General features: G+C 41.9%; 1 protein-coding gene across 2 annotated transcripts; it reads right to left on the bottom strand.

The window, feature by feature from the left end:
* Positions 1-40: 40 nt before the first annotated feature.
* Positions 41-25,789, bottom strand: SLC18A2 (solute carrier family 18 member A2). Of its 2 annotated transcripts, none has more exons than XM_038181112.2 (15): positions 25,548-25,789; positions 23,516-23,867; positions 17,273-17,331; positions 16,107-16,190; positions 13,476-13,568; positions 12,910-12,999; positions 12,759-12,802; positions 12,619-12,679; positions 9,108-9,203; positions 5,907-5,985; positions 5,610-5,661; positions 5,103-5,166; positions 4,547-4,666; positions 3,779-3,912; positions 41-1,619 (listed from the first exon to the last, which is right to left on the bottom strand). In XM_038181112.2, the coding sequence occupies exons 1-15, from the start codon at positions 25,666-25,668 to the stop codon at positions 1,509-1,511; spliced, it is 1,560 nt and encodes a 519-aa protein (XP_038037040.1). In that variant the 5' UTR covers positions 25,669-25,789; the 3' UTR covers positions 41-1,508. The 2 variants fall into 2 exon arrangements, with proteins under 2 accessions (XP_038037040.1, XP_071895941.1); XM_072039840.1 differs by having other exon boundaries at positions 23,516-23,839; positions 25,548-25,673.
* Positions 25,790-27,993: the final 2,204 nt, after the last annotated feature.

Here is a 27,993-nt window from a genome sequence, read left to right as displayed (position 1 = left end):
GGTTAATTTTTTTTTTCTTTTATTACAATAGATCATGAAATTATTTTAGATACCTTTATTTTAATGTGGTCTGAATGCATAATTTTTGACAAAGCATTATTTGAAGTTTGATCCACTATTTTTTCATATTTTCTGACCATAGTATATACACTTTACAAAACTATATGTAAACATAGTATCTATAGCTGCAGTACATAAAACATCTGCAATTACATGAAAGAAGGCACATAAAGATTTTAATTTTACAAATAAAAAGATACACCACAGTTGATAAGAACATTGTGAATTGTTTTAAATGCTTTCTTTCAAAGTCGTATTTTTCTCATTGCATACAGAGACCATGTAATCCAGTGCTGTGTTCCTCTGTTAGACCATCTCCCCAGATGTTAAGAGAAATTGGTGACAAACAGGACATTTTTCATTATCTTTGGGAAAGTTGATATTTTTATTTCACTTTTTTTTGAAAAAAAATATGCTGAATTTCTAAGTGTGTATGCAAATGCATGTAAAGTATTTTTGTGAACTGCTTAAGTTACTAGCTTACTTCCAGTACATGCCGAGTCTAAATACTTTGATACTGCATTTTTTTCTAGCCAGTCACTTAGGATGCATCTAAAATAAAATTGAGATATTAAAAATAAGATCCAAAAGATAGAAATATAAACAAGTATTTTGATGTGGTTCTTATTCCCTTTCAGGGAAAGGAACTACATACATTCAAACATACTTGTTTACCAAGTACTCTTTGTGTCTATGGGCACTTCATCTTGCACAACTCCTTAGCTGATTAAAACTTCATTACATTGTACTAATAGCAATATACTCATCTGTTCAAAATATATATTTTTTTTTTTCAAAGCATTCCATGAGTGGTCAGGTACAGCTCATTTTTCAAATCGCGAAGTAGTTGTGCCTTTTATTTTAATAATATGTGATTCAAAATTGATCAAAAAACTCACAGCGATGTCTACACTCTTAATTCCAACCTTCAGCACCTGTGTGTGGATGTACTTACAAGGGTACAATTTAAAAGACGGGAAATTGGATAGGTTTTCTTTGAGCTTTGCAAGGGTTTTGTGTTTTGTTGGTTTTAATCAATGGAATAAATCAGAGAAGTTATATTCAAGAGATTGGTTCGTTCTTATGACTCCAAACAGAATGTTTAGCATTGTAGGTCAGAGAGTTGACTTTAAAAATCAAATCGTTTAAATTCACGTTTATACAGATTTACACTACACATTTAATCAAAAATATACTGTGTAATATTCAATGAAATTAAATACACAAAATAAAGGTAGACACTATACAAATCCTCTATAAAAGCTTTTTTCCCTCCTTATAAGGCAGTTAGCAGTCTGCTTTATAACCATGGGAGATGAATAATATACCTTTGGTTTTTTGACCATTTCACTATTAAATCTACAGTACATCTAAAACATTTCTGGATGAGATGTTTCACATGAAACACTGCATTGTGTACACCAAAATATAATATATGGCTTTTACTGTTATTCATCGCTTTCATACTCCTCTTCTTCGTCACCTATCGGGTAGGCCTGGATGTTGTTCTGGGTGTACATTTTTGTTTTAACGGGGCAGTTGTGATCCATGAGTATTGCCTACAAGAGAAGAGAGCGTGAACATTACCACGTCCAACTCATGCACAGCTGCGGCCTGCACACAGCTCGACCGCAGCCATCCACAGATTTCAGGATTCACTGGATTTCTGTGAAAGCAGAACCAATCTGATTTCTATCAGAGTGTTCGTAGGTCAATAGGTCAATACCCCACATCACACTCCTCAAGATATCACCACTGGTAAATGGGGTCACCATCATTAGAAGCGGGAGGGGCGGGCCAGAGGCCTGCTGCCTCAGCTGCCGAGGCCGGGGGCAGCCACCACATTTCCCCACCGTTTCACCCTTCTGGATCAACTTTTCCTAGGACAACCCAGCTCTATATTCAGAGCAGTTGTGTAGTGTTTCATGTTGTGGGGATTTAGTTTAGCTGTTAATTAATTACCCAAAGAGTACAACATAGGAAACCCTGTCCGTGACAGGCTCCCTGCTGCTATCAGGGCAGCCAGCGTTGCACGTCATGTAGCTGTAAACACACACACAATTTAAGGCTGTAGCAATGATCAACGTGCAGGAGTGCTGGCTGACAGTCTCATACAGGCCCTTAGCCTATAAAAGGCAGCAAATTGAGCTCGTTTTTCTCACTTCAGGATGCGTGCAGCTCAGCTGGATGGCACCACGTGAGATTAAAGCCAGCCCCAAGCACTCCTGGAGCCGCAGTGTGCTTTGCCTCTTCCTGGGACTCCCTCTGCTCTTTAATCTTTCCTATCCCACGCTCTCATTTTACAAAGCCCTCTGGACTGCCAAGCACAAGCAGCAGCTGAGTGCGGTGCTTTAGCAAGCAGCTCAGTGCGGGGGGATGAGGGGAGCTCAGAGAGGGACAGAAGGCTCTGTTTGTGCATGAACGCTTCAGTACAGGTTTCAGATTTCAGCCTTGGAGGTGGCTCAAATGAGCTGAAGGCACAAACCAACTGAAAAGTAAACTTTCTGTCCCGATTTGTACCAAGAATGCTGTTTTATCAGGTGGAAATACCCGGTAAAAAATGCAGTAATTTAAAAATCTTTAGGTCCAGCACGGTTCACTGAATTTATGACCTCCGGCTCCTCTCTGCAAAACAGTTGAACTGGTATCTGTATTCCTTGATCCTTGATGGCAATAACCATTACGTTTCCAAATTTCAAGCAATAGTACCAAAACCTTATGCCTGTGAATCATCTCTTCTCATGGCTGTGCAGACAACCACCACATGCTCTTACATTGCTTCACCCACAAGCCTACCCCTGCCTTTTCAAAGGACTTTCCGCCAAGCACCTGCACATGGCAGTGCCTCCTGCTCAGCTGTGGGAAGCTGACAATAAACTTCATCTCTGTGCAAACAACAGCAGCTCTTTTGGTTTCTGTTCTTTCTGTTCCATAACCTTAGTGTTTAAAAAAATAAATAAATAAAAAGTCATTGCAGTGTGCAAAGGTCATACTGAGGGATTAGCTGGAATCTCTGGGATTCTGCAGTACAAATATGGGTGACACCGAAGGTCTCTGTCCTCACATACATCACATTTCAGCAAGATCCATTTTTCCAGCTTCTCTTTTATGAATACCAGTACAAACCAATGACAGCTCATGCACTAGGTTCTGTCGTTGCCTTTCAGAGCTTTGTTACTGCATAGTAAGACAATGGCCATGCAAAATTACATTTTCTCTCCTTAAACACTTGCCACTGTATTTTGGGTGCAAGCCAACCTTGTTCAGCATGAGCAGGGACAGAGTGCTGGGGCCTGGACCTACACATGGTGAGTGGTGCTGCAGCAAAGCATTGTGCTTGTACTCGGGATTTTCCCAGCCCAGGGAAAATCTTCCTACTAAATGCACTGCCATGTAACTCCTTCTGGAGCACGCTGCCAGGCAGACGAAACCCTGTCAACACAGCACAAGGTGTCCTCCGGGAGTAATAGGACTTCAGAATCAGATCAGTGTAACAGGGACAGCAAACCTTGGAACAGCAGCACGGGGGACATGTAACTAAAAAATTTCCTTTATACATCTTGGGCAGAAAATGAGGTGGGGGTTATAACAAAGGTGATGCAAGACAGTGAAATAAACTGTACTGGTCCCGTTTTTGGAAAGTTAGAGGCAAAGATGTAGAAATAAGTTATCACTCATTTCACTGAAAGAAAAAAAGCAAAGAAGATGTCAGGCTTACCATTTTCTCTTCTTTGGCAGGTGGACTTCGAAGGAAAAAGCACAGAGGAGCAAAGAGGATATCCACGATCCCTATAATTGTCATGAGCCATGGAAATCCAATTGCCTTTGCAATGGCACCACCAGCAGAGGGACCTTTTATAAATAAAACCCTTTTCCTGAATACCATAAAATTTGCAGCATTCACTTTGAACAGTAATTTTACATGCAAAACTCCCACTTTACAAACAGTTTTAGGGAATACAAGCATTCATAGGTAATTAAAACAGAAACCTTCTCTGGCTCCAGACCCTGCATTCACTGCAGGAATCAGAGATGTGCTGAGGGTCTGTGGTGTGTCTGTACCAGGTACTCAAGGGAAAGGGGGCAATTGGGGAGTTAGTGGGGGAGTTATTTCCCTTCCAGACACATAGGAGCACAGCCACGGTGGCAGTCCCAGGTGTTGCAAGGTCTTTTTCCTAGGGATATCCTATCTCTGATCAGTGCTTGCCTGCCTCAAGCTTCTGACAGCTATTCAGACATGCATAGCACCATGGCAGAGGAGGGGAACTGATGCCAAACAGTTCCCTGCATCCTTTCCCTCTGCTTCTGGCTTCTCGAAAAAAAAAAAAAAAAAAGAAAAAAAAAAAAAGGAAAAAAAAAAAGAACAAGAAAAAAAAGCAACCCCAGCTCAAAAAGCCTGCAAATGCCATGGGGATTCACGCCTAGCAGCACAGCACATTTCTCTTTACTGTCAAGTGCATTTTAGGCAGGAAGATGGAAGACTTACCTATCGCAAAGCCCATGCAAAAGGCAACATCGGCTATGGCATACACGCTGCCATACACTGACACGTGGCGCAGATCCACAAGGTAGCCCATGATGGGCATCATGGAGGAGTCCACCATTCCTGGTCATGAGGGAGGGGAACAGAGTTCAGAAAAAATGTCCTTTTTTTAAATTTTATTTAACATCTCAGCCAACTATGTGCTAAAATGGTATGCAACAGCAACTAAAAGGGTGATTATTCTTAAATATGCAAAAGTTTGTGTTAAAACAACCTGTATTGTGTCTGAGGTCACATATGGATGAATATAGGCATGTGTGCATGACACTTGCTGACGGACATGAGAGACACAAGCTTAGAGCACATCAGCTCCAGCACTGCCCCGTGGTCCTTCTGGCTCCACCTGCCAGTCCAGGCCACAGCTCAGACCTCACTACTGTCAAGCCAGGATAGCAACAAAGCTTGTTTGCTGTGTAACTTCACAGAAAAACGTTTTTACATAAACAACAGAATGATGTAAAATTACAAAAATTTGCAAAGTCATCGTAATTTTTCTCACCGATGGCAAATCCAACTCCAAAATTGGGTGCTATGAGCCCATAAATGTTCTTAGCAAATGGTACCTATGAACGAAATTTCAGGCAGTTAATTAGGTCGCACTAACAAGGTTAGTTTTCTTTTTCTAAGAGAAATTCCCGGAGTAGTTAGAGCATGCTCTGTACAGCTGTGCAGCTGGCGTTTGACACGTCTTCTGGCCTACTGCAGCAGACGGCTGTGCCACTGCACCACTGACACCCTCGCTATCACGAGCAAGAGTAAGCTGCTGAGTGACAGCAGCTTACAGAATGATCCCCCCCCCTCTCTTTGGAAGCCACACTTCCTTCAAAATAATTGAACCACTGAGATTTTGAAGTGCTCAGATAGGGGATCTGGAACCCATTAGCTACACATTGTTTAATAACATATCTGTAAGGCAGAAGCTCCAGTGAAATCTCATGATAAAGCACATGTTCAAAGATGAACACGGGAACATTTAAATGGTGTGACAGATACATCTTCTACTTACGCATAAAATGCTTACTCCCACGATTAGCATCCCGAGTAAAGCGCAGAGCCACCTACCAAAGAAGAAACATCAGTCAGACTTCAGTGCCTGCAAGGTATTCAAGGTGATTTGGGATGGTTCAAAGCCATGTCTGAAGTGTAGAGGAGCACAACCAAAGGAGCAATGTGTTCCAAAAATGATTTTTCTACTACAAAGAAAATTTTAATAACTTCCACCATCAACAAACTGCCCCGAGAAACACTGCAAATGGTACAAGAACACACTGGAAGATTATTAATATTTTTAAATTAAGCATACCTTCCCATTTTGTGCGCAAGTATCCCAAAAAGATTAGTCCCGATAAGATAAGAGATACTAGCCGGAAGAAAAGCAACGCCTGAAAAATATGAATGAGATGATTTATCAGCAACGACTTCAGCGAGGTGTTAGAAGAAACTAATAAATTCCAGACGATGCAATTTTGGTCTGAACACATCTAATGGAGTCTTTGTGCATAGCCCAGAGAATCAAATATCCGGTTTCTTACATCCTTTTCCTGAAATCTCAGGACATCATCTATGAAAAGCAGGAGCAATATGACACCTTTGAACAGAGCTTTCCAGCATCAGCTGCAAGGCCTGGCATGGGAGAGGAGATGCAAAGAGGAAAAAAATAAAAATAAAAAAAAAAATCAAACTGCAGTAAACTTTGGTACAGTTCAAGAAAGATCATTTTTCCCCTTCACGCTTATTTCTGGGTTGCATGGCTGGCATATGGAGCATGTGTTGGGTACCCCGTGGCCAGGAGCCCCTGTACTACAGGTGGGCTTGTAATGCCATGATGCAGCCCTCGGTCAAGCAGCAGCTGAACCGAGCATCTATCGATAACATAAAGATGAAGAAATCTTAACAGCTTAAAAAACACTTGGCTGTAGTGCCCAGCAAATGATGGCACCCAAGGAAAATCCCAATCCTGAGGTGCAGAGCCTTCCCATCTCCTCCTAAAGGACAAAGCATTGGAAAGCCGGCTCTGGCCTGCACTGGAGGATCCCTCCTTGCCCTCGCCCTGCACCAGGGTCTCAGGGCAGAACCTAGCTGGAGGGGAGATGGCCAAGGAAGCTGCTGCAGCAGCGATGCCAGTGGCAGCACAGGCTGTGGGTGCCTCTGGTGCTGCCCACATGCCAGCAGGGATCACCACTGCCAGCCAGGAGGTGGCTTTGTACAAAGCATTTCTGGGAGACAGGGGCACAGGTGGTGGCTCAACATTGTAGGGTTGATGTCTCTTGGAACTAAGCAAGGCACTGCATCTTTCTGGTGTTCCTGTTCAATTTTGCATCTTCCCGAGTAAATCTGGGAAACCTGACAAAAGTGGGAAAGTCTGGCAACTTAACACATGCCACAGCAAGCCTTCCATTTGGTCATTTTTAAATCAGATATTTCAGATTTAGAGAGCGGCCATGACATTATGGTACACAATCAAACAATTTCCTCTAAGTGTATGTGCTCCTCATCTCTCACCAAGGCAACACAGATTTTCTCATTTCCTGCTTGTCCATCCTCCTTCCTATATCTCTCTGATATTCATAAGAAAAATCGAGAGGTAATTTTTAGCACAGCAATATCCTGTGATTAAAATCCTTGTGGGTCACAATGGCAATGCTGCCAAAACCTTTTCACCTGTGCAACCGCAGCTACTTCAGTATGGCTTGGAACAGACTTTTTTATGAAATGGCCATTTACAGCAGAGCTTGAAAACTGGGAAAAATACTGCAAAAGCTTGGTCAATAAGGCTTGCATGTTGGTGTGGTACAGTTGCAGTGGTAAGCTGTGCTTCTACTGAAGCAGAACAGTGATTTTCTAAATAAGCTTTATGCAAAGTAACATTAATTGATCAAAGTCAGAGCCCTTTGTACCTTCTTCTGATCACTCTTCAAACAACTGGATCTCAAAACTGCATAAGATAATCATTTGCTTAAAACCCTGCAGTTCAGATATAATTTAAGAGGCTTAAAAACTTTAATTAATGCTGTCAAATCAGACAAAGTGTAATGGACTCAATTACTTATATCATTAAGGGGTAAAATTAGTCTTAATTTAAAATGGATATTTTCCTTCTAGGAACCTCTGTTCAAATAGGAGATTTGTAAATCTCATTTCTGTTACACCAGTATACTCTAGTGGGGGAGGTAGATAAGCCATCTTTGTTTTTCTTTGTGAGGCTTAAAATATCTAGGTCTGTGTGTTAATTTTGCTATGTAATGGGCTAGCAATCATTACCACTTTCAACGGTGCAGTAATACATTAAGGACTGCCACCTATGGCCACCCAAGATCTGAGTTTGCATTCATTAGAAACAGGGTTTGTATTTTCTCTGCGGTGTAGGGACACCTATATTAGTATTCTCTAGGGATATTAGTCTGATGAACATTATTTTCAACAAGGATTTTTCTTTTGTTTTCAAATGCTATACATTGATACTAGAAAATGTTCCTCGTGTCCTGTTTCTCTCTGGTGGCTACGTTCTAAGTCCATGCTTTTCCTACCATTGCCATCTGCAGCCCTGGAAGCAGTCCATGCTAATGTGTGCATGCTGGATGCAGCACACACTGCATCCAACACAGATTTCTTGTTCCCAGCAGTTCACACTAGGCACTGAGGAGGGATTCCCTCTGGGAAAAACCCTAAACCAAATGATTTTTGAAAATTTTTGTCAATTGATTCTTTGAGAGTCAAATCTTTGTGCTTTTCGAGAGTGCCACAAAGGCTTTACAACATATATTTACAAGCAGAACCTGAAATGTGCTCATGTCTAGAGTGCTAGGCCAGGAAATGAGTTGTGTTGTGCCCTGTTCAGTGATAAGTCTCCAACGCAGCAGCATTGCTGCAAGGGATGCAAAAAAAAAAAAAAAAAAAAAAAAAAAGACTACCTTTAAAGTGTCTAAGGAGAGCATTATTAACAGGACCTATAATTATTTATTATATATATTTTTATATATATATAAATAATTATAATTATTAACATTATTTTAATATAATTAATATTAATATTAATAATTATATATAATTATAATTATAATATATATAATATATATATATATATTATATATAATATATAATATAATATATATATATTATATATATATATATATATATAATATATATATTATATATATATATTATATATATATTATATATTATATTATATATATATAATATATATATATTATATATATATTATATATATATATATTATATATATTATATATATATAATATATATATTATATATAATTATAAAATATAAATTATATTAACATTATTTTAATATAATTAATATTAATTAATATTATTATTATATATTGAATATAATTATTAATATTATTAATATTATATATATATATATTATATATATTTATATATATATAAATAATTATAATTATTAACAGGACCTATAACAGGACCAGAACAGAGACATCCCTCAAACAAAATATAGCAGACCCAAGTAATGTTCTGTACTTTACCAAGTTGCCATTTTTTGGAACACATGGTCTCCATCATCCAGATGGGTAAAGCTGGTTCAAGCATAGCGATAGCCATGTTTGCAAAGCAGATCGAGCCTTGGAGAAAGAAGGGTGAGGAAAAAAAATAATAATAATATTTTGACTATGAACAAAAACCTGTGCAAAGAATCAATGTTTTTATTAAAAAAAAAAAAAAAGTGCTTTTTACAGACCTATTTGTCATGCATCAAATGCTGATTAATGTTAAATAGAACAGAGTGTAAAGTCACTGAAGACTAACTTTCTGTATGTTTCAATTCTCCCAGAAATTCTGCAATAAAGGTTAAGCTATTTTCATAATGTGAAGGGGGACAGCAAAGTCTACAGCGAGCCTGATGACATTTAGAAAGCTCGTGATGTCTGACCGTGTACAAACGACAAGCTAAATCCACCCTCCTTTGGTCTTTATCTCCAGTCTCCTGGGGCAAAACCTGAGCCTGTTGTGTAAGAGGCATGGCTCCAACCCATTGTGAATGAGGAAGATGAGCCGTGGAGGTCGGGATCCTAAAAATACCACCCGACAGCCAGAGGGATGCCTACCCCCTGCAAGAGGGAGCCAGCAGCCACTAAGCCATGCCACAAAGCATCAGCTTGGCTGAGCTTGCCCACCCATATGAATTTCAAATGCTTCCAAATCTCTTTTGAATCCCTGGACCTTTGGTCATTCACATGCAAAGAACAGAAGTGCTGACTCAATCCTGCCTGCCGGCTGCTCTCTGCCCGCGTAGGGTTTTGCTTCCTGCTCCACTGCCGGTAGATTGAGCTCTGGTGGTGGGGTCCAGGCCCTCTGCCCGCTCTCTGGAGTGGGCTGCAGCCTTAGTGTGGGGATTGCTAGACCCCACAGTGCTTTTCTTGAGTTGGGAGGCCTTCCCCACTTCATCCAAAGGGCCTGAAGCAGCCACAGGGTAACAGAACCTGTCCCTGCTGCCAGCCCCTCACAGAAGTGACAAAGGTACTTGGACCTTTAGGATGTACTGCAAGGGAAAGGTGAGAGCCTGATCTGGTACTCTGCAAACTCAGGGCACAGTTTAATAAACACCATGCTACCTCAGTAAAACTTCCCCAAAATAAGGTAATTTTTTTCCTCTGCTTTATACAGAGCTGAGCTCTCTTTAGAGGTGTGTATTTCAGGAGCAGAAATCCTACATTGTTTCTTGCTTAAATTAGATTAAATGTCCTGCATTGGCCAGAAGATGTGAAATTGCAGCCTTCCAGCTGGATCCCACCTCCAGGGCTGGGAACCCCCTAGCTTTCTGGCAGAGCACCATGCAGATCACCGGTATTTCTCTGTGAAAAACCCAGTACCCAGCAAAAAGCTGCCATGAGTTTTCTCAAGAGCTCACGTGCTAGTGACAATAACCCTCTCGGATATGCTTTTTGGATCTGGTAACTCAAACTAGCCCATCTCTCAGCCCAACCTGGGTGACCACAGCACCTCACTGCAGCATCGCTGCAGGGCTCAGGACATCAATGTGGCACTGAGTGAAGCCAAGTCCCCTCTGTCACCAGCTCAGGGGCAGCAGGGGCTGCCGAGGGAAGAGCTGGGCTAGGAGGAGGGGGCTGTGTGCTTCAGTTCGGGACAGCTGGTGCTGAAAAGTGACGTGGTGCCACAGGTAGGGGAATCGGTCAGGAAGCTCTTGTGCTTTGGAAATGCAAACAATTATGACTCAAGGGTATGACGCACACTTAGGAGATTGAATTTATGCCACAAAATTAGTGTACCTAAATTGAGAGTGCAAAAAGCACTTAAACTGGTAGTCCATATGCAGCACCCCTTAAATTTCCCTGTTTTTTACTTGTGGTTAGCAATTAACCCACTAGAGAATTAACCCCATGCCTTGAATTTTGTCATTGTTTAACAATTTTTTTTTAATTTAATTTTAAAATTAAAATTAATTTTAAAGAGTTGTTAAATGAACGCTTAGAAGGCATTCAGAACTTCTGTCCTCCCTGAGCAGTGCAAATCCACGAGACTTTCAACCTTCCCAAATCGCTGTATCTGAAAAAAACCCTCACTGGGGTGAGGAACAGCAAATGACACTTTCAAAACTCTTTTTGCTGCATAAAGCAACAGCTTCAGAACTGAAGCAATGAACATTTAAGGCTGAGGGGGCTGAGGTTAGAGAACATGGGCATCATCCATCCTGCCAAGTGCTGGGCAGTCTCTGTCCTGGGATGCAGGGACAGTGGATACTGAACCAAACCCATGTGTAACCCACAGGGGGGACCCTCGGCAGGAACTTTCATCTTTCCTGGACACCGATGCCTGGTGGGAGGTGGACAAGTCACCACGTGCAGTTGGAGAGAGCAGGAGGGAAGGGAGCAGAGAGGGTCTCTGTGCTTCTGTCCTTCCATACAGCCATACAGCCTTCCTTCCCGGGATAAAAGGTGGGATCCGTGGGTCTTGCTACCTTTTCTCTTACATGGTTAAGACTAAGCCTGGCATGAGCAGCTCAGGCAAGCAAAGTATCCCTTGAAATAAACACCCTGACAGGGATTGCACTATTCCCAAGACATCTACTTGTAGGAGAGATGAACCTCACCTTGCAGCACCTGCTCTTAACCACTGTAAGAGGCCAGGTACTGGATCAGATGAAAAGTGGATTTGAGCTCTTAAGACAGTTCCCATCTGTGCAGCTCATTTCCCTCACATATTCTTGTCCAATAGCAAGGTCTTTAAGTGCTCCAAGAATTTCTTAAGCAAAAGTCTCTGTATAACTTCAGTCACAGCTTGACCAAGTGTCTTGTCACAGAGCTAAGGTAGTGATAATGCCCTGAGATCACCAAAGCCCAAGCACCCCAAAAATGCCTGTAAGCATTGCTTGGTCAGACAAACAGGTTAGGATTAAAGGACAAAGCAGTAAAAATCATGATCTGCTTCCAGGCGTTTTACAGACATTTAAAAGGGTCAGGCTTAATTACAGCCCTCTTCAGAGCAAACCAACAAAACATGACGCAAAAGGCAAACTTCCCTCAAGGCACAAGACAAACAGTCCATGTAATACCAAATGCCACTCACCATCTGACCCAGACCTTTTCTGAAACACAACCCATGCTCTAGAGACCCTCACTCCCTCCTCAGATGGAAGAAAACTTCTGAGTTATTTCTTCTGTCTGCCCAGGATGTGCTGGTGGTTCCTTCCTCCACATCTCTGCCCTATTCACTTGTCTCATGGGCATTTTCATGGCCACATCTCAGCATAGTGTGCAATTCCTTGTTTTAGCAAGGATCCGCAGCTCATTAGTGCCCTCTCAGCTAGGCAGGCACCTACGTTTCCAGCTTCCAGCCTACTGTGTTTCTACTGGTACCTCCATCCAGAGTTACTGATGGATTACTTTGTTCTTTGTGCTTCATGTAAATGAAAACAGCAAATAACATTATTGCTAGGCCAGACTAGCTCGAGGCTTTCCAGGATGCCAGGAATAATGCCAAGAGTTGATTTAAATAAAAAAATAAAAAAGGATCTGGTACCTGCTGCAATGATGATATATGGGTCCTTCAGAAGTGTCAGTAATGGTGTCCCCTTCTGACTCTAGGAAACAAATGGAAAGTTGGGATTAGGAAAGGCAAAGCATCAGGTGTTGCCTAGAGTGCTTTACTGCAATACTCACTTCTGCCTGCGCTCTGGACGGCTGCAGAACAAATAATTGAACAGCTGTGGAAAGAAATCAATACTGTAAGGTTTTCTCAAGAAGGGGTCAGGACACAGGCACACGAAAGGGGTGTGCTACATGGCAATAGTGATTTTCCATGTGCACTGACCTCCATCTAGCAAAGCCAGCGCTGCCAGCACAAGGAACGGCGAGCTCTTCCCCACAAACTCGTACATGACGCTCCCGAAAGGTGGGCCCACTGAGGGGGAGGAATGAAGGAAAAGCTGTGAAATCTCATTTCTGACCCCAAACAAATGTCTTCTGCAAGCGTTTGGGCACCCTGCGTTGGCACGCAGGGACCACATAGTTTAATTTAAAACAAAACAAAACAAAACAAAACAAAAAGACAAATGAACAACAGCAACAAAAAAAAAAGATGAATAAAACCAACAGAAAAGCTCATTGATCTCTGTGATTATGAAAACCATATTCTTCACACCCCAAAACAGTCTTCCATTTAAACAAAACCCAAGCACCTCAGAGATTACCATCTGATGTGTATCTGCATAAGAAATATGTTTCTGCGTAAGAAACGATTCTTAACATGTACCGTGCATCTAATCTGGAGATGGCACAGTAATGTTACACCCAATGAGACCCTGCCGCTCTTTTCACAGACCACAAGGAGGTGCTTTGGGCGGTTTCTGATGGTGGCAGAGCCCCAGTCTCACTGACCTAATACTCCCATAGCAAGTCCTCCCAGTGCGATCCCCATCGCGTTGCCTCTCTCTTCATCGTCTGTGTATACACTGGCAAGCATACCCATCCCTAAAATACAAACAGAATAGAACAAAGGACAAAATTAGGCAGCTGTGTCCCACAATGCATTAGATAGAGGTGACAGCAGGTATCTGTATATAAGTATATACCTACACACATATACATGTATATCTATATTTATACACATATATAGGTGCACATACATATATATCTGTGTGTTTAAGTCCCCTCCACGTGCAATTTGCCTTGAAGCAGAAGGGAGTTTGGCACACATAAATGGTCTCAATGCCATGTTCTATTACACCCTATTACTCAGGAAGTTTAATGATGCCCTGATTTGCTGGATTCTCTGTCCCTGCCTTTGTCACACAATGTTTAGAAGCTACTTTTCAGCCAGTTGAAACAAAGCTCTCAGCGAGTATTCTCCATCTGCTATTTGTGCTCTGGGTGCTTGACACGAAGTTTGGTGATGGCCGACAGCTACAACCCCAGTCGCTGCAGGCTGTGCTCTGAGCGTAAAGTATCATGCCCAGCTGATTGCTTTCAAAATGAGTATTTCAAGTTCAGCATCCAAAATTAAAGGACGCTTTTGACCTTTATCTTCATGTTCCCCATTTCTGTATTCAATGATGAGCCATCATTTCACAAAATGAAACATGAAGCCTCTTTCATTTGCTTTTGTGGAGCACTCAGACACAGTAGTGGTAAATGCTACAGAAGAGTCCTCATAGAAATTATTAATTCTGTTTTCAAATCAAGGACTCAGTATATAAGGTCCCCAGCTAGACAGCGAGCCAGAAAGAGAACACACAGCCCTGCATGACTGATCACTATGTAAATACGGACCATCATGTGTGCCGAAAGTTAAGATAACAGAGGTCCTGTGTGGATGAACACGCTTACTGAAAGTCGTGGCAGACTTCAAACTGGTTGAAAAGCAACTTAGAGAACAATATCAGAATTCACAGCAAATTTACAGAGATTACTTGCACAGCCGCAGGGGGGATACTACACCCACTACTACGGTACTGCAGCTCTGAGGGCAAGTCATGGCTGAGCATGAGCATGCAGGTATTGGAAATGAGGTGGACTGTTGGACTCATGAAGTGACTGTTTCCCTCCCATTGGCACTTGTCTGGGGTCTGAGCTTCTTCTGAGGGCTGGGTCTGGCCTTGGTGCAGTGCAAGAAGAGCTGGGGGAGTCCAGACTACTCGAAAAAGAGCAATGGGCATGAGCAAAGGTCAAGTGACCGTCAGCAAGGGACAACTGCAGGTCTTTGGATTTAAAGCTAAAGAGGGGAAACTGACGTGCGATGTGATGTGGTCTTGATATTAAAAAAAAAAAAAAAAAAAAAAAAGCCACAAAGATAAAGAAAAGAAACTGTAGAAACTGTTCTTCATGTTCTCTCAACTATGAGAACCAGAAATGGATATGAATGACAGGAAGGAGGCTTTAGATGAGAGATCAGAAAAGGACTTCCTAACAGTAAATGTAGTTAAGCACAAAGCTCAATGCTGAGGGCATTTCTGGAGGCTTTTGAGAGCACATCTGTCAAGTACGCATGAGGAATTACAGATCCTGCCTTCAGGAAAGGGGTGGACAAGGGAGACTCTTGGCCTTTTCTGCTCTGTTTTGTAGGCTGTCTGGGGAAAAATACGTGCTCATCAAAGAACCCTATCACAAGGTACACCCCTGAACTGGGACTGAGATAAAGCTGAACAAAAATTTTGATCCTGGCATGTCTTATCTTTGGAAAGCTTGACTTGTAAGCTTAATTAGTTTGGGGGCTGAGGATCTCCATTGGATATCTCCACCTGCCCCAAGGCTGCAGCACAATCCCTGCAGTGGGGATCTGGGTGGAATCCAACTCTCAAATATTTGTTATGTTCCTATGAGAAGTACGTGAGCCCTGTTTATTGACCAGTCCCATTTGGGAGGGGGGATTTTTACTGAGGAAGCCAAGAGACATGCTCTGGACACAAAGCTCTTTTCACCTCCCCTTTCAAGGCAAATTTATATTCCTGCTGCCATCATGAACAAAATATAATTTCTCTAGACTCAGAGATCATTGAATAATTTGGAGTGAAAATCCATACTCCATTTCACTTGTTCATTTAAATATAAAAATAAAAATCTTATATTGGATATCTAGCACAGGCAATCTGAGTCCAAACTGGCAGGCAGAATAACAAGCCACAGGAAACAGCATTTTATAACAGAAATTTCAGAAACAGGCAGCGGTACTATCCCTATGATAATAAGTACCAACATAAGTTCATGGTGACCTTTAAAAGGGCTAAAAATGAATTTAAAATGTTGAAGGCACACATGCAGAAACCCCAGGGAGAGAGTACATCATCTAGTGCTCTACCTTCCTGCAGCCCACATACCAAGTTATTCTGAAAAGATACTTGCATGTGAGCTACTGCATAGGAAAGAGGCAGAAAAAAAAATAATGAAATAGATTTAATTGAATAATTTTGTATTAATTATTGAAACCACAGACAAAATACAATTAAGAAATGACTGTTACTGAAAAAGACAGAATTGGTGATCTGTATTTTACTCTATCATATGCTCTCTTACCTGCCACTGAAGAACAAGAGGAGCCCACTCCTTGGAGGGACCTTGCAATAAACAGTAATGTGTAGCTTCCTGAGAAGGCAAACACTATGGAAAAGACAGAGGTAAATTTTTAAAATTAGGTTAACTCTAACTAGGTTAAAAAGTTAGATTTCTTTAAATGATCACAAAAAGAAAAAAAAAAAAGCACCTTTCTGCAATTCAGTCAGGTGTTTACAGTGACTTGTGCCACTTTCAATGCTAACAGCATTATTCTCTCTTATTGCATTTGGATGTGTCAGTGTTGAATTGTTCTTAGGTGTCTGAGCCTTCTGGTAACACAGAATGCAAGCGCCCAAGCAGTTTTAACTAATTACTTGGGATTTGATTACATCCTGCTCTGATTCAGCTGCACACGGAGGCGTATTAAGACCTTTCCAGCCTTGTTCCCCTCATGGCTGCACTTTGGGCTGCCCAGTCTGAAGCTCCAGGCATTCACAAAGAGAGGATCTAACACATGCACAGGCTCACACCAGCGTTTCTTCCAGTAAGTGAACGGGTGGAGAGGTTTTACAGAGGTGTTCCCAGCTCTGCACTGGATGCTGTGCGGCACAGCTGACCATGAATTAGACTTACTACTGTTATAACCACACTAAGTAACATTTGTTCCAAAAATCTGGAGTTGTCAGAGACTCTACCAACAGGTAATCTTATCCATCACTTCAGTCCCCTTGCTGTCAGAAATATTTTCCTAATATTTAATCTAAATTTTCTTTAATACTTTCTTAAGGTTGCTATTCCATTTCTTACATGCAGTGGACATGGAAAACTCTTAATTCCCTTCCTTTTTTTGTCATAAACTCTGATACATCTTACACCTGCCTTCTGAAGCAACCCCATTTTTTTAATCATTCCTCACAGGCTTCTAACAATGTTTGATGTTCTCCTTTGTCCTCTTTCCATCTGGGCCACATGTGCCATGCAAAACTGAACATAGGCCAGAAACTAAGACCTTATTAACACCATTTAGGGTGGGCAAATTATCTCAGCTGACTTGCAGGCTATGCTCCTGTTTGCACATCCTCTACATCAATTCCTCTACACCAACAAGAATTCCTAAGGATCATTATTGTAGATCGTTTATTTAAAAGTTGCATCTTAACAATACTAAGTAAGAAGTGGCCACTTACTGATCGTTGACACAAACATGATGCAGAAGCCAGCAAACAATGGAATCTGGTAGCCTATTCTGGAGGAAAAAAAAAAATACCACATTTTCAGGATAGTTTCACTGATAATTTGAGTTACATTTAATTGCATGGTGTTTGTTTGTTGTTGTTGTTGTTGTTGTTGTTGCTGTTTTGTTTGTTTGTTTGGTCGGTTGTTTTTTTGTGCACACGCACAAAAGATGCAAAAACCCAACCTGTGGTTTCTTTGCAGGTTTTGAAGTATTTATAGTGGACAACATGATCAAATTGTTCCATGTTACAAATGCCTTCTCATTTGGTGCAGCACACTTTTCATCTGAAATCCCTGGAAGAAGTCCTTCCTTCATTAGAATTTGATTGTCCTGTTCTCGTTCCACCATAATTGTTCTCAGTAAAACCCCTCTGGGTCTCTATGGGGTTGCCAAGAATATGAGAATGGAAGATTCATCTAAGCATGCTGAGCTTTGAAATATTCCAGTAATGTTTCAAGAATCATCTGTTTCCACCCTCATGAGACAATGACTGAAATGAGACATGGTCAAACCAATGGATTTTTTTCTGGGAAAATTTGTCATCAGCTTCACTGGGAGTTCTGCTTCAACTACAAGTACCGAAAGTGTCCCAAAGTGTCTGAGAGCAATATTTTTTGCTTTTCCACAGTGTTAGGATTAAGTATGGAGCTGATCAAAGCTTTCTGCATCAAAACTCAAAAGTACAAAAACATCAGAAATAGCCTGGAGATATGCCCGGCTGCTATGAGCATTTTCAAATTTCCAGGAAATAAATTATTTTCTGTCTGGAAAGCAAATGCATTTTTAGGCAGCTAAATTTGAAATTTCAACAAAGACCTCACAATGTGCTACTTTTCACGTCATTAAAACTCTGCCTTGGAATCAAAAGTACTACCCAGGTAGCTCTGCAGACAGTCTGTGTGGTCACTGTACTTTATTCATAGCTTCCTTTTCCCTAAAATTCTGTATCTCAAATGTATTTGCAAAGACATTTTTTAATGGCCAAATTGTTCAACGGTGAAGATATTCAAAGGAATAGTAATTGACTTTAATTCCCAGTGACTTGACAGTACTGGGCTTTTATATTGGGGGTACTAGTTTAAGTAAGTCAATCAAATAATGGAAGAGTCTACAACAGCCCTTCTCATTTTTGATAATGGTAGTCTTAAGACAGGTAAAACAACATAATTTTTCTGAGCTTTGTTTATTTGTCAGTGTAATTTTTATACAAGTAAGGACCACAGATAATAGTAAAGTCTTTGAAGCACAAGGCTGTTCATTATTGGTGTCTAACATTTGTTGGAGTTTTGAGAATGGAAGAAACCTAGCATGTACTTTTTCACAAGCCTTAGAAATTTCTAATGAAGAGCACATGGAAGAATTTTGCCATTAAAAATATGACAAAAATATAGTGCACTGAGTTTTCTACTTGAAATCTGCAAGTAGGTGCTACAAAAATGCAGCAGAGGAAACATTACTCTTGTGGTTACTTAACTGGACTGGTTAACAGCAAACAGCAACCTCAATTCCTCTTCTTCTGTGGGCTTACGATAATCACTTTAATCTCTCAAAACCTTGATACCTGACCATTAAAAGAATACTACTATACCTTTTTTTTTTTTTTTTTTTGTCTGTTTAATTTAAAGAGGATGATTTTTTTAGGCTTGTCTTTTCTATAACTGTGTGTACATGGTAAGTATTATACAGAGGGACACTAATCTCCACTGATGTTTCTGTGTATGCAAGGACATAAAAAAGAATCATCTCCTATTGCCATCCCCTTGCCTGCTCTTCCCAGTGGGCTCGTGTAGAAAAGGCCACAGTGAGTTTGATCACAATTGCTTTGATATAAATACAGATAAATAACCCCTGCATGCACGGCTACTACTGTTGGTGAGTGATATTACCTGGCTCTGTGGTACTGTGAATGCAGAAGTTGAATGTGTCTATTCCTTCTCCCATTAGAATGGGGGGTTTTGTTTGTGAAAGCCATCCCAGAGGTGTCTAGGATGGACACGGTGGGAGGAGAAGTCTGATTGCAGTAAAGAAATCAAGTAATTCTTTGATTTGCCACAGGGACCATGAGACAGCAATTCACAGCTCCTACAACTACACTGCATTAAAACTCAGTTTGCTTTGGTCTTAGCTTTTGCAGTCATGCACATTATTCCTCCTTTATCTTGGACAAACAGAGTCGCACCAAGGTGTGAAGCACCACATAGCAGAGAGTCATGGAGGCAGAACTGGAGCAGAACTCATTCTTGCTCTCACCCTGCAGCAGACCATGATGCTTTATTGCACATGCTGAGGTCTGACACATGCCTTTCCCTCCACACCCAGAGAATCGTCTCCGAACCAGGCTCTGTGTGGGCAGAGCTAGTCCTTTCACCTAAAATCTATATTGCTCATGGTCCACCATATAAAACAATGTGAAGGTAGAGTCAGGAGAGGATGTGCATTTGTGCTGAGCAAAGCAAGTCTTTATGGTCCTCTGAAACAGTCAAAGTTGCCTGGAACTCGCCCCACAGTTTAGGGATGATGTGCTACCGTGCACAGGGTTGCTGAGCCCTTGGATGTTGTGGTTGTTCTTGCTCTGGGGCCATTCTTACCCACATCCAGCTGACAGCTAGAAGTGTAGATTGTCTTTTCCTGCACAATCTTAGCAAACCCTGCCTCCTCCTAAAATAGCAGTGCTAATTACTTGGCAGTTGTGCCACCACAAATGTCTAATCTGCAGCTGCAGTTCTGGGCTGTCCAACAGACATGAGAAAGCACAGACTGGGAGTTTTTACTGATCGGAAAAACTACAATATATAACAAATGATCACAAAAAGGGGAGGCACTACCTGTAACAGCCAGCTGCTCAGAGACTCTGTCCCCCGTCCTGGGCTGTTCCTGTTCTTGCCATGTGAAACCAGTGCATATGCAGTTTCTAATTTTTGGCCACAATATGATGTGCTCCATCACAGTTATCTCTACGTTTTTCCTGTCTTGTCTCTTCCTTTTTCTTGCTATCACACCTTAACAAGTCATTTTCTTGGGCACTTCTCACAAAACACTACAAGAGAAGCAGAAGCAGCCAAAGGGTCCAGCATGTTTCAGGGAGGCTACATATAGCTGAAAGTGCTTCCTACAAGTGTTTCCGACTCCCAAAAAAAGCCAGTCATCAGCTGAAGGAGGGAGAGGAAAGGCTGTCAGTGACAGAGAAAGCCTGAATTACCCCATTTCAGGGTCATGCTGACCCCAGACTGCAGAACTGTTTGGAAGTGGATTACACTCACTAATAATGTTACACTGCAATGAGACGACCAATTGATGGGTCCTGTGCAGCAGTAAAATAAAGGTTACACTGACCAGGTTAGCAGCTGTGGATGATTAGAGCCTAATTGCCTATCCATTACAGGACTGCAATCTACTGACTTTAACCCTGTTACAGTATAGCTACAGCAATACCAACGTGAGCACTGCTCGCTCAGCCTGCCCTGGCTGGCATTTTGGCCATCTTCAGCCCCAGTGGAGATGTATGACAAGAGGAATATTTTCCTCCAGGTCATGACCCAGCAAACCTCTATACGTGCAGGAAGGAAGAGGCTTCCTCAGGGAAGCTCAGGGGCAGTGGTGGCAGTTTGTTTGCTGGGATTTTCACTAGAACTTAGCGCAAAGAGAAATGGTGGTGTTCCATCAGCTGTCAGCCAGCTCACCATGATGGGTTTGTGTTTTCTTTGGTGTTCTTTGAAAAGAGATGGGCTTTAAATAAGAAACCTTTTAGCATAGTTTGCATCTTGAATTAAACTAATTTTGAAATTTATTTTTTTAAATTCTTCAGCTCCAGAAGTTATAAAAAAAAGTGGGGAAAAAAAAAAGCCTACAAAGTTTTCAGAAGACCTAAACTCAGTAATTATTGGCACAGCCTTGTGGCACAGACTTGCCACTTATTGGCAATGTGAGTGAAACAGTCTGTTACATCCTGCACAAACTCAAGCATTCAAAGACAGTGCATCTTTAAGACAAGTAACTCCATGCTTGTTTAAATCTCTGAGCTGTGATACTTTGCTGAAATTTTGCAGAAGTAGTAACAGCAATAATAATTATCATTAAACAGCTTATCAGCGGTAGAGTCATTATAATGATGACTCAAATATCTTCCGTTTCATTTATAATAATCAGTTTTCACACTTCCTTTTAACTGCACATATACATTGTTCTTAGGAAATATCAATTTTAGTTGCGTTTTTTCTTTTTTTGTTTTGTTTTGTTTTGTTTTGTTTTGCCAGTGGCTTCTACAGTTAATTGATAAATATGTGAACTGATATTTCCCACTAAACATTTCTCAGAAGAAAGGCAGACACTGCTCCGAGACACAAACAGTGCATGAAAGAAAACCAGCAATCCTTAAATCTAATTTAGGGCCACTTGGCCATGAAGACACTCATTTCTGCCTGGATAGGAGGACGGCGTGCCACACGGGGCCATGTGTTCTCCTTGATTCTCCTTTTCCCACTCGTTGGGAAACCACTGGTAACATGTGGTGCCTTACTTCTTTGTCCCTGGTTTGGCAGTTTGTGGAAATGATGATAAGAACAGCAGAATAAGGAGAAAAGTAAGATAGGAGATAGGGCAATGATACAGACAATTATTGGTAAAACCTAGAATAGCTAAAGAACTGTTATGGAAATATGATTTGACTTCATGTTACTTTGCCTGTGGATGCGCCTAACAAAGCAATATAGGAAATCTGGGTAACAAAAATCTGTTTTCCTCCTTAAATTGCAACAATATTTGTGTAAAAGTGATTTTGTAAGGGCAAACTTTCAGAGCAGTGATACACGGGAGGAGATAAGGTGAAATAAAACAGAAATGAAGCTGTCTATCTAATGTAAAACTTTTGTGTCTATATCAGTTCCACAGATTTAATACAGGTTTTGAATTCATAACATTGTGGGTCCAACCACTGCTCATCCCTCCACTGGAAACTCCTCTGTCAGACTGAAATTAAGCAGTGTGTATATAAGCTGTAAAATCCAAGAAAGGTTCTTTTAGTTCAAAACCTGAAATATCCAGCCTTAAAGAGTATTGGTTGGTTTGGTTATTGCCACCTGTGGTAAGCACTGACTGCCTAAACAGAGTGTTTTACAGGACAGGAAACAGAAAGATTTCCTCTGCTTATAATTATTTGAAAGGAAAATGTTTTCTTTGTAAAAAAAGATTAATAAGAAATATGAAAGTTGGTGACCTAAGTACAATTTGGAGCTTATTTCCTACGGAGATTGATCTCACACTCTGTTTAGAAGGGCTGCAGCTTGTTCTGTGGGGAACAATTACACAGAACACTAGCGATAAAATCAAATTAATTATTAACACCAAAAATTTAAATGATATTATAAATACTTTTTAATTTCTGCATAAACATAATTAGTGCTTGGATTTGGTTTTGTTTTTTTTTTTTTTTGTTTATTTGTTTGCTGTTGTTGTAAGTGATTTATTTTGGTGCATGCATCTCCTCTCCTGCTCAGGAGGATTTTGTGTAATGTCCCACCCGAACACATTCTGCTGAATACATCAAACGTACGCAAAGACTCGGAGAGGACAATTTGATGGTCAGAGCAGATCATGCACAGATGTAAATCTGAGCTGTTGAACTCAGAGATGAACGTGGCACCAGGAGGGTTTGTCAAACCTGCTCCCTTTCTGTGGAAGCCCATGAGAACCTCCCGCTTGGCCTTACCTCAGGACATTCAGAATTGCTGTGCACCAAAGCACACCAAGAGCTGCAGCTCTGCAAGAGCTGGGGAGAGATCTGAGCACTGCCTACACCTTCAACATCATTTTTGCCTAATATAGGTGTAATAGATGTGTCACCAAGTCACGGAGATTGATCCTTGTAACTACTGAGCCGTGGCATCTTTTGGCCCTGTGTAACTGTATTGAAGAAATTTCAACACCGCTTCAGTAAAAGTTTCTATAAAAGCCTGAGGACTCAGGAGCTGGAGTAAAAGAGAAGTGTACAACACTGTCAAGTGGCTCATGTGCTTACTGATTTATTTCAGAAAGGATGCGGGCATTCAGAAGACGTGTTCATCAAATGTATTTCACTAAGATACTCCTCCAGATAAAGCAAGGAGACCAGGAAGCCAGGGCCACAACAGATTTAGAAGTACTTTGAAATCCCCACCCAGACTAAACCATGAACACAAATCCTAACTGCGTAACATACCTGTTTGTCAGTGGCCCTATGAAGGGGTTAGTGATCAGCTGCACGGTTGCCTTTGAAGCAAACAACAGCCCAACTTGAACGTTTTCGTTCAGCAGGTCCTTGTCCTCCTTAGGGCAATCAGATGGAGGAGCAGTCACGTTCACTGTCATTTGTTCTGTCGGGGTGTGGGGCAGCTCTCTGGGGCCTGGCTGAGCAGACGCATTCCCAGTAACCATCGTCAAGTTGTCATAGTAGGAGAAGATACTCTGAAAATTGTCCATCGTTGCTGAAACTACGTTAGGCTTAGTAGTCTGGACTTCTGATGCATTTTTCTCATGTTTGATGCTGTAAAGGTAACTGGGAATTATTGGCACTGGAAAAACAAATAGAATATATTAGCATCTTACCGTAAGGTTACGTACAAATGGAATCACCAAATTTTCTTGTTTACTTTGTCATTGATTGGAAAGTACAAGGCTTTCCTACTGATAACATCAGTAAGGATTTTAAAAGACTGAAACACAGAACTTAAATAGTACAATTTAAAACATGGTTCTTTTACATTAGTCTTTATTTTTTTTGCCAGTTTTTGTAATTATATTTTTTCCTATACAGAGATAACTCAGAAAGAAAAATATGAGAAGTATCAAAACCCATGTCTGAACAGACTGTTGCACATGACTGCATAAATCCCTTTATTAGATTGTGAAAACGTGGATAATGAGAAAAGCACTGAAACTAGCATTAAGCCAAAATAGTAAAAAGTAATAAAACATGTTAATAAAACAAGCCACAAAAAAAAAAAAAAAAAAAAAAAAAAAAAAGAGTAATCAGAACTGATGTATTGCTGTTTATATATTTCACTATTTCTTTAAAATTTGCATTGAAAACACCACCCAGAAGGGACACGCTTTATAAGTTTTAGGATCATAGCTGCAATTTAACTGTATTAACGTGTATCTCAGAAACTATCATATCCACATTGGCTGGAACAGATGTAAGATTCATTCTACTGGGAAGCATCAGTGACAGAACCAGCAGAGCCGCCTGGCCTCCCTTCTGACACAGCCCCATCTTTCAGTGAGTCTGCAGACCGAAATACTTTTAAGAGCTTCTAGCACACATCTTATAGAAAAAATAAGGAAACATTAACAACTTTATAAGAAAGGATGTTCATGTAAAAAATCTAAAACTGACTGGTAAAAGTATTCATGGAGTTTTTGTTAAAGGCATCAGCTTTAAGCTGACCACCCCCAGGAGCTGAGGTTGGCAGGGCAGCACTGCACAGGGTGGGCTCCACGCTCCATGAGCAGTGTGTGGGTACAAGCCAGGAGTTTCTCTGAGCCCTTGGACAAAATAGATATGAAAAGGAGCCTTTTGACATGGGTACTTAAAGAACTACCAGCAAAAAATGTTCCAGGACTTGATTTAATTCATAACTCACGACACCATGTAACTTCAAGCCAGTAAAAGTCACACCTTCAACTTTGATCAAAACTCTGATTATTTTATTAAACCAGCTCCTAGAAGCACTTTTCTTAAAACCCATGTAGATAGTTTTCTTATTAATCTACCATTTGACGAGCAGCGTGGGGGAGAGGAGAACTATCGCAAGGAAACAGGCATCTCCAGCGTTATCTAGCCTGGTGTTTCAGTTGCATGACCGCAGGAGGAAAAAAGATGATGAGCTAAAAATATCAATGTTGTCATTCTGAGGAGTTTTAGTGGCTTTCAGTGGGAAAATAAATAAATTATGAAGGTGGCTTTATGCAATTCCTTATCCTGCAAGTGACAGAGAAACAAAGTGAGACTTTGCTGCTTGTGCCAGTGCCCGCAGTACCTGGGGCACCCAACGTGTTTGAAAACCTTTGGTTTGGTTTGCGAGCATCACTCGCGCACCCAAGCAGCACATCTGTCACCGGCGATTACTGCTGGCATAAATCGGGGGGAGAGAAACCAACGAAAAACACAGACACGAACCAAAAACCGAGCCACCCCCGAGCCACCGACGGCGAAGCCCGCAGCCCCACCACCGCCAGACCCGGTCGCCTACCGACCACGGTGAGCAGCATGTTGTCCAGGAGCAGGGCGATGAAGACGATGAGGAGGATGAGCCTCCGGGAGCTCCGGCCCTCCCGCAGCCAGCGGATGATGCTGGCCTCGCCCCGGGCCATGCCGCCCGGCCCCGCCGCCGCCGCCGCCGCCGCCGCTGCCTCTGCCGCTGGCCGCGGCCTCGCGGAGGCCCCCGGGGGCCGCCCCGGGCCAGGGGCTGAGGCCGGAGCCCCCTCCTCGCCCTGCCCCGGCCCGCCCCGGCTCGCAGGACCCCGGCCAGCAGCCCGCTGCCAGCCGGCTGGGCAGGAGGAGGAGGAGGAGGAGGAGGGGTTGGAGGAAGGAGGAGGAGGAGGAGGGCGACGACGACGAAGAGGAGGAGGAGGAGGAGGAGGAGGCGGGGCACGGAGACCCCTCTGGGTGTCCCTTCCCAACCTGAGCGATTCGCAGCGCTCAGCCGCCCTGCCCGGAGCGCCGGGCTCCGTGCCCAGCCCGCTCCCCTTGAGCCTTTCCCCAGCACCACGGGCTGGCAGGGGAGGCTGCTGGGCAAAGATTCACGGCGGCTTAGCAGTCAGCTTTCAGCCGCTGCCCAGCCTGGGGGCTGCTCTCTGCTTCACACTCTTCCCGGTGCTTCGCCCCCGGTAAAGAGCACCGAAGTCGGGATGAGCCTTGCGATGAGTTGAACAGCCCCAGAAGCAAACGGCAGGCTGAAGGCGGTGACAACACCGCTGTGCAAACAGTTCTTCCTCAGCGATGTTCCCCGTATTCGTGTAGTTTCACCCCGTGCCCCTGCAGCACGATGCCATCAGGACGCGGGTTGCCTGTGCGTGGTGCTCAGACTTAGCCTGGTGCTCCTGCAGCAGCACTCGCTTCGTGCCATAAACAAACTGCCCGTGCTGGTTTGTTCATTTCAGAATTAATTTATTAGTTAATGAAAGCCATTTACTCTGTGAAGTCTTGGCAAAGTAGCAGCTGAAGAAAAACCAATGTGGTCTAAACTGATCTCAGGTCCCAATCCATCGCTGGCAGAGGTCTAGCAGGCTTTAGGAATGGGGTGAATTCAGTGCAGTGTGCTCTTTACTACACACATTTTTTCCTAAAAACGGTGAAAACAGGCAGAGGATGTGCTAATAGCACCTGTTTTGTTTGCATGCAGGTAGTTCTGATTTTATTTGACATATCCACTAAGCATTATGCTCGTATGGGAACAATTTTACCAGTGCACAATAAATGTCCCCAGTGGGTATTGCTAAACTCTTGATTCACAAACGAGGGTTCATATCCTGAAGGCACTTGCACCATAAATCACATCACTGAGCTGAGGACTGCGGAGGAATGCAGGAGGAGGCAGGGAACACTGCCCGGGTCAGGAACAAGAGCCATGTCAGTATGGGAAAATAAATTTCACATTTCGATGAAATGTCCATAGCAATTTCCCATCAGGAAAACATGAGTTTGGGCATTTTGTAAGCACAGCAGTTTGGAGGAGAGTTATCTGCTAGCAGTGCTGCTGTTACTGTCACCTGTCAGAAAGCAGATGTGGACAAAGATGCTTTTCCAGCCGTCTGTGATGAGGGATGCAGTTGCAGAAGCCTCTTGCTTCTTTCTCTGTATCACCCATGTCAGGGGGAGAACATCTCCTTCCCCCCCCAAGTCTGTCTTCCAGAATTTCTCTCCTTCCTCTGCCTGTCCCTGCCATGCTGACATTCATGCTGGCAGCATCTGGCCACTTTGCTTGAAGTCACTCCTCTCTTCTACTCCCCTAGCTTCTCTTACCCTCAGCCAATTGACTTTTAGACAACTAATGCCAAAATAATGTGCATGAGCATGCCTGAGCTATTAGCATGGACAAGCATAGAGCATTTGAGTGTATTTATTTGCATGTGGAGATGCCCACTGGTGCACAGACACTATTGCTTTATTAATCTAGCTGATTAAATCATGTTTACCTCTAGGAAGCTATCAGGTCAGGAAGACACAAGGTTTGCTGCTGTGCAGGTATAAAGTGTATTCCATTCCTTCACCACTATTTATTTATCCCTAGTCAGGGATCTTTGTGTCTACCAAAGAACAAGTAAAAGAAGAGTAGGAGCATAGTGAAATTGAACATTATGTTTGGAAAGCTGCTTATGACTTGGTTTCCCTATTGAACTCCCCATATAAAATATAAAATGAAATATAAATTTCATGCTTTGAAAAAAGATGTTCAAATCTTTTTTTTTCTTTTTTTTTTTTTTTGTAAAGTATCTGCCTTTTTTTTTCTTAGCTGTCCTTTGATGTATACATGTGCCTGTTATACCCAGATTATAATATTATAACTTTATTAGTTGTTGATAAATAACATCTATAAGCTCAAAACTAACTTCCAAAATCACATATTTATATGGGAATCCAAATTTTGAGAACTTAGCATTTGTTCATATGGATGCTCCCCTCTGAGGGAGGTACCC

Source organism: Anas platyrhynchos, chromosome 6 (assembly GCF_047663525.1).
Source record: "Anas platyrhynchos isolate ZD024472 breed Pekin duck chromosome 6, IASCAAS_PekinDuck_T2T, whole genome shotgun sequence".
NCBI lineage: Eukaryota > Metazoa > Chordata > Aves > Anseriformes > Anatidae > Anas > Anas platyrhynchos.
Note: the sequence above shows the minus strand (reverse complement) of the source record. Positions and strands in the feature narration are given on the sequence as shown.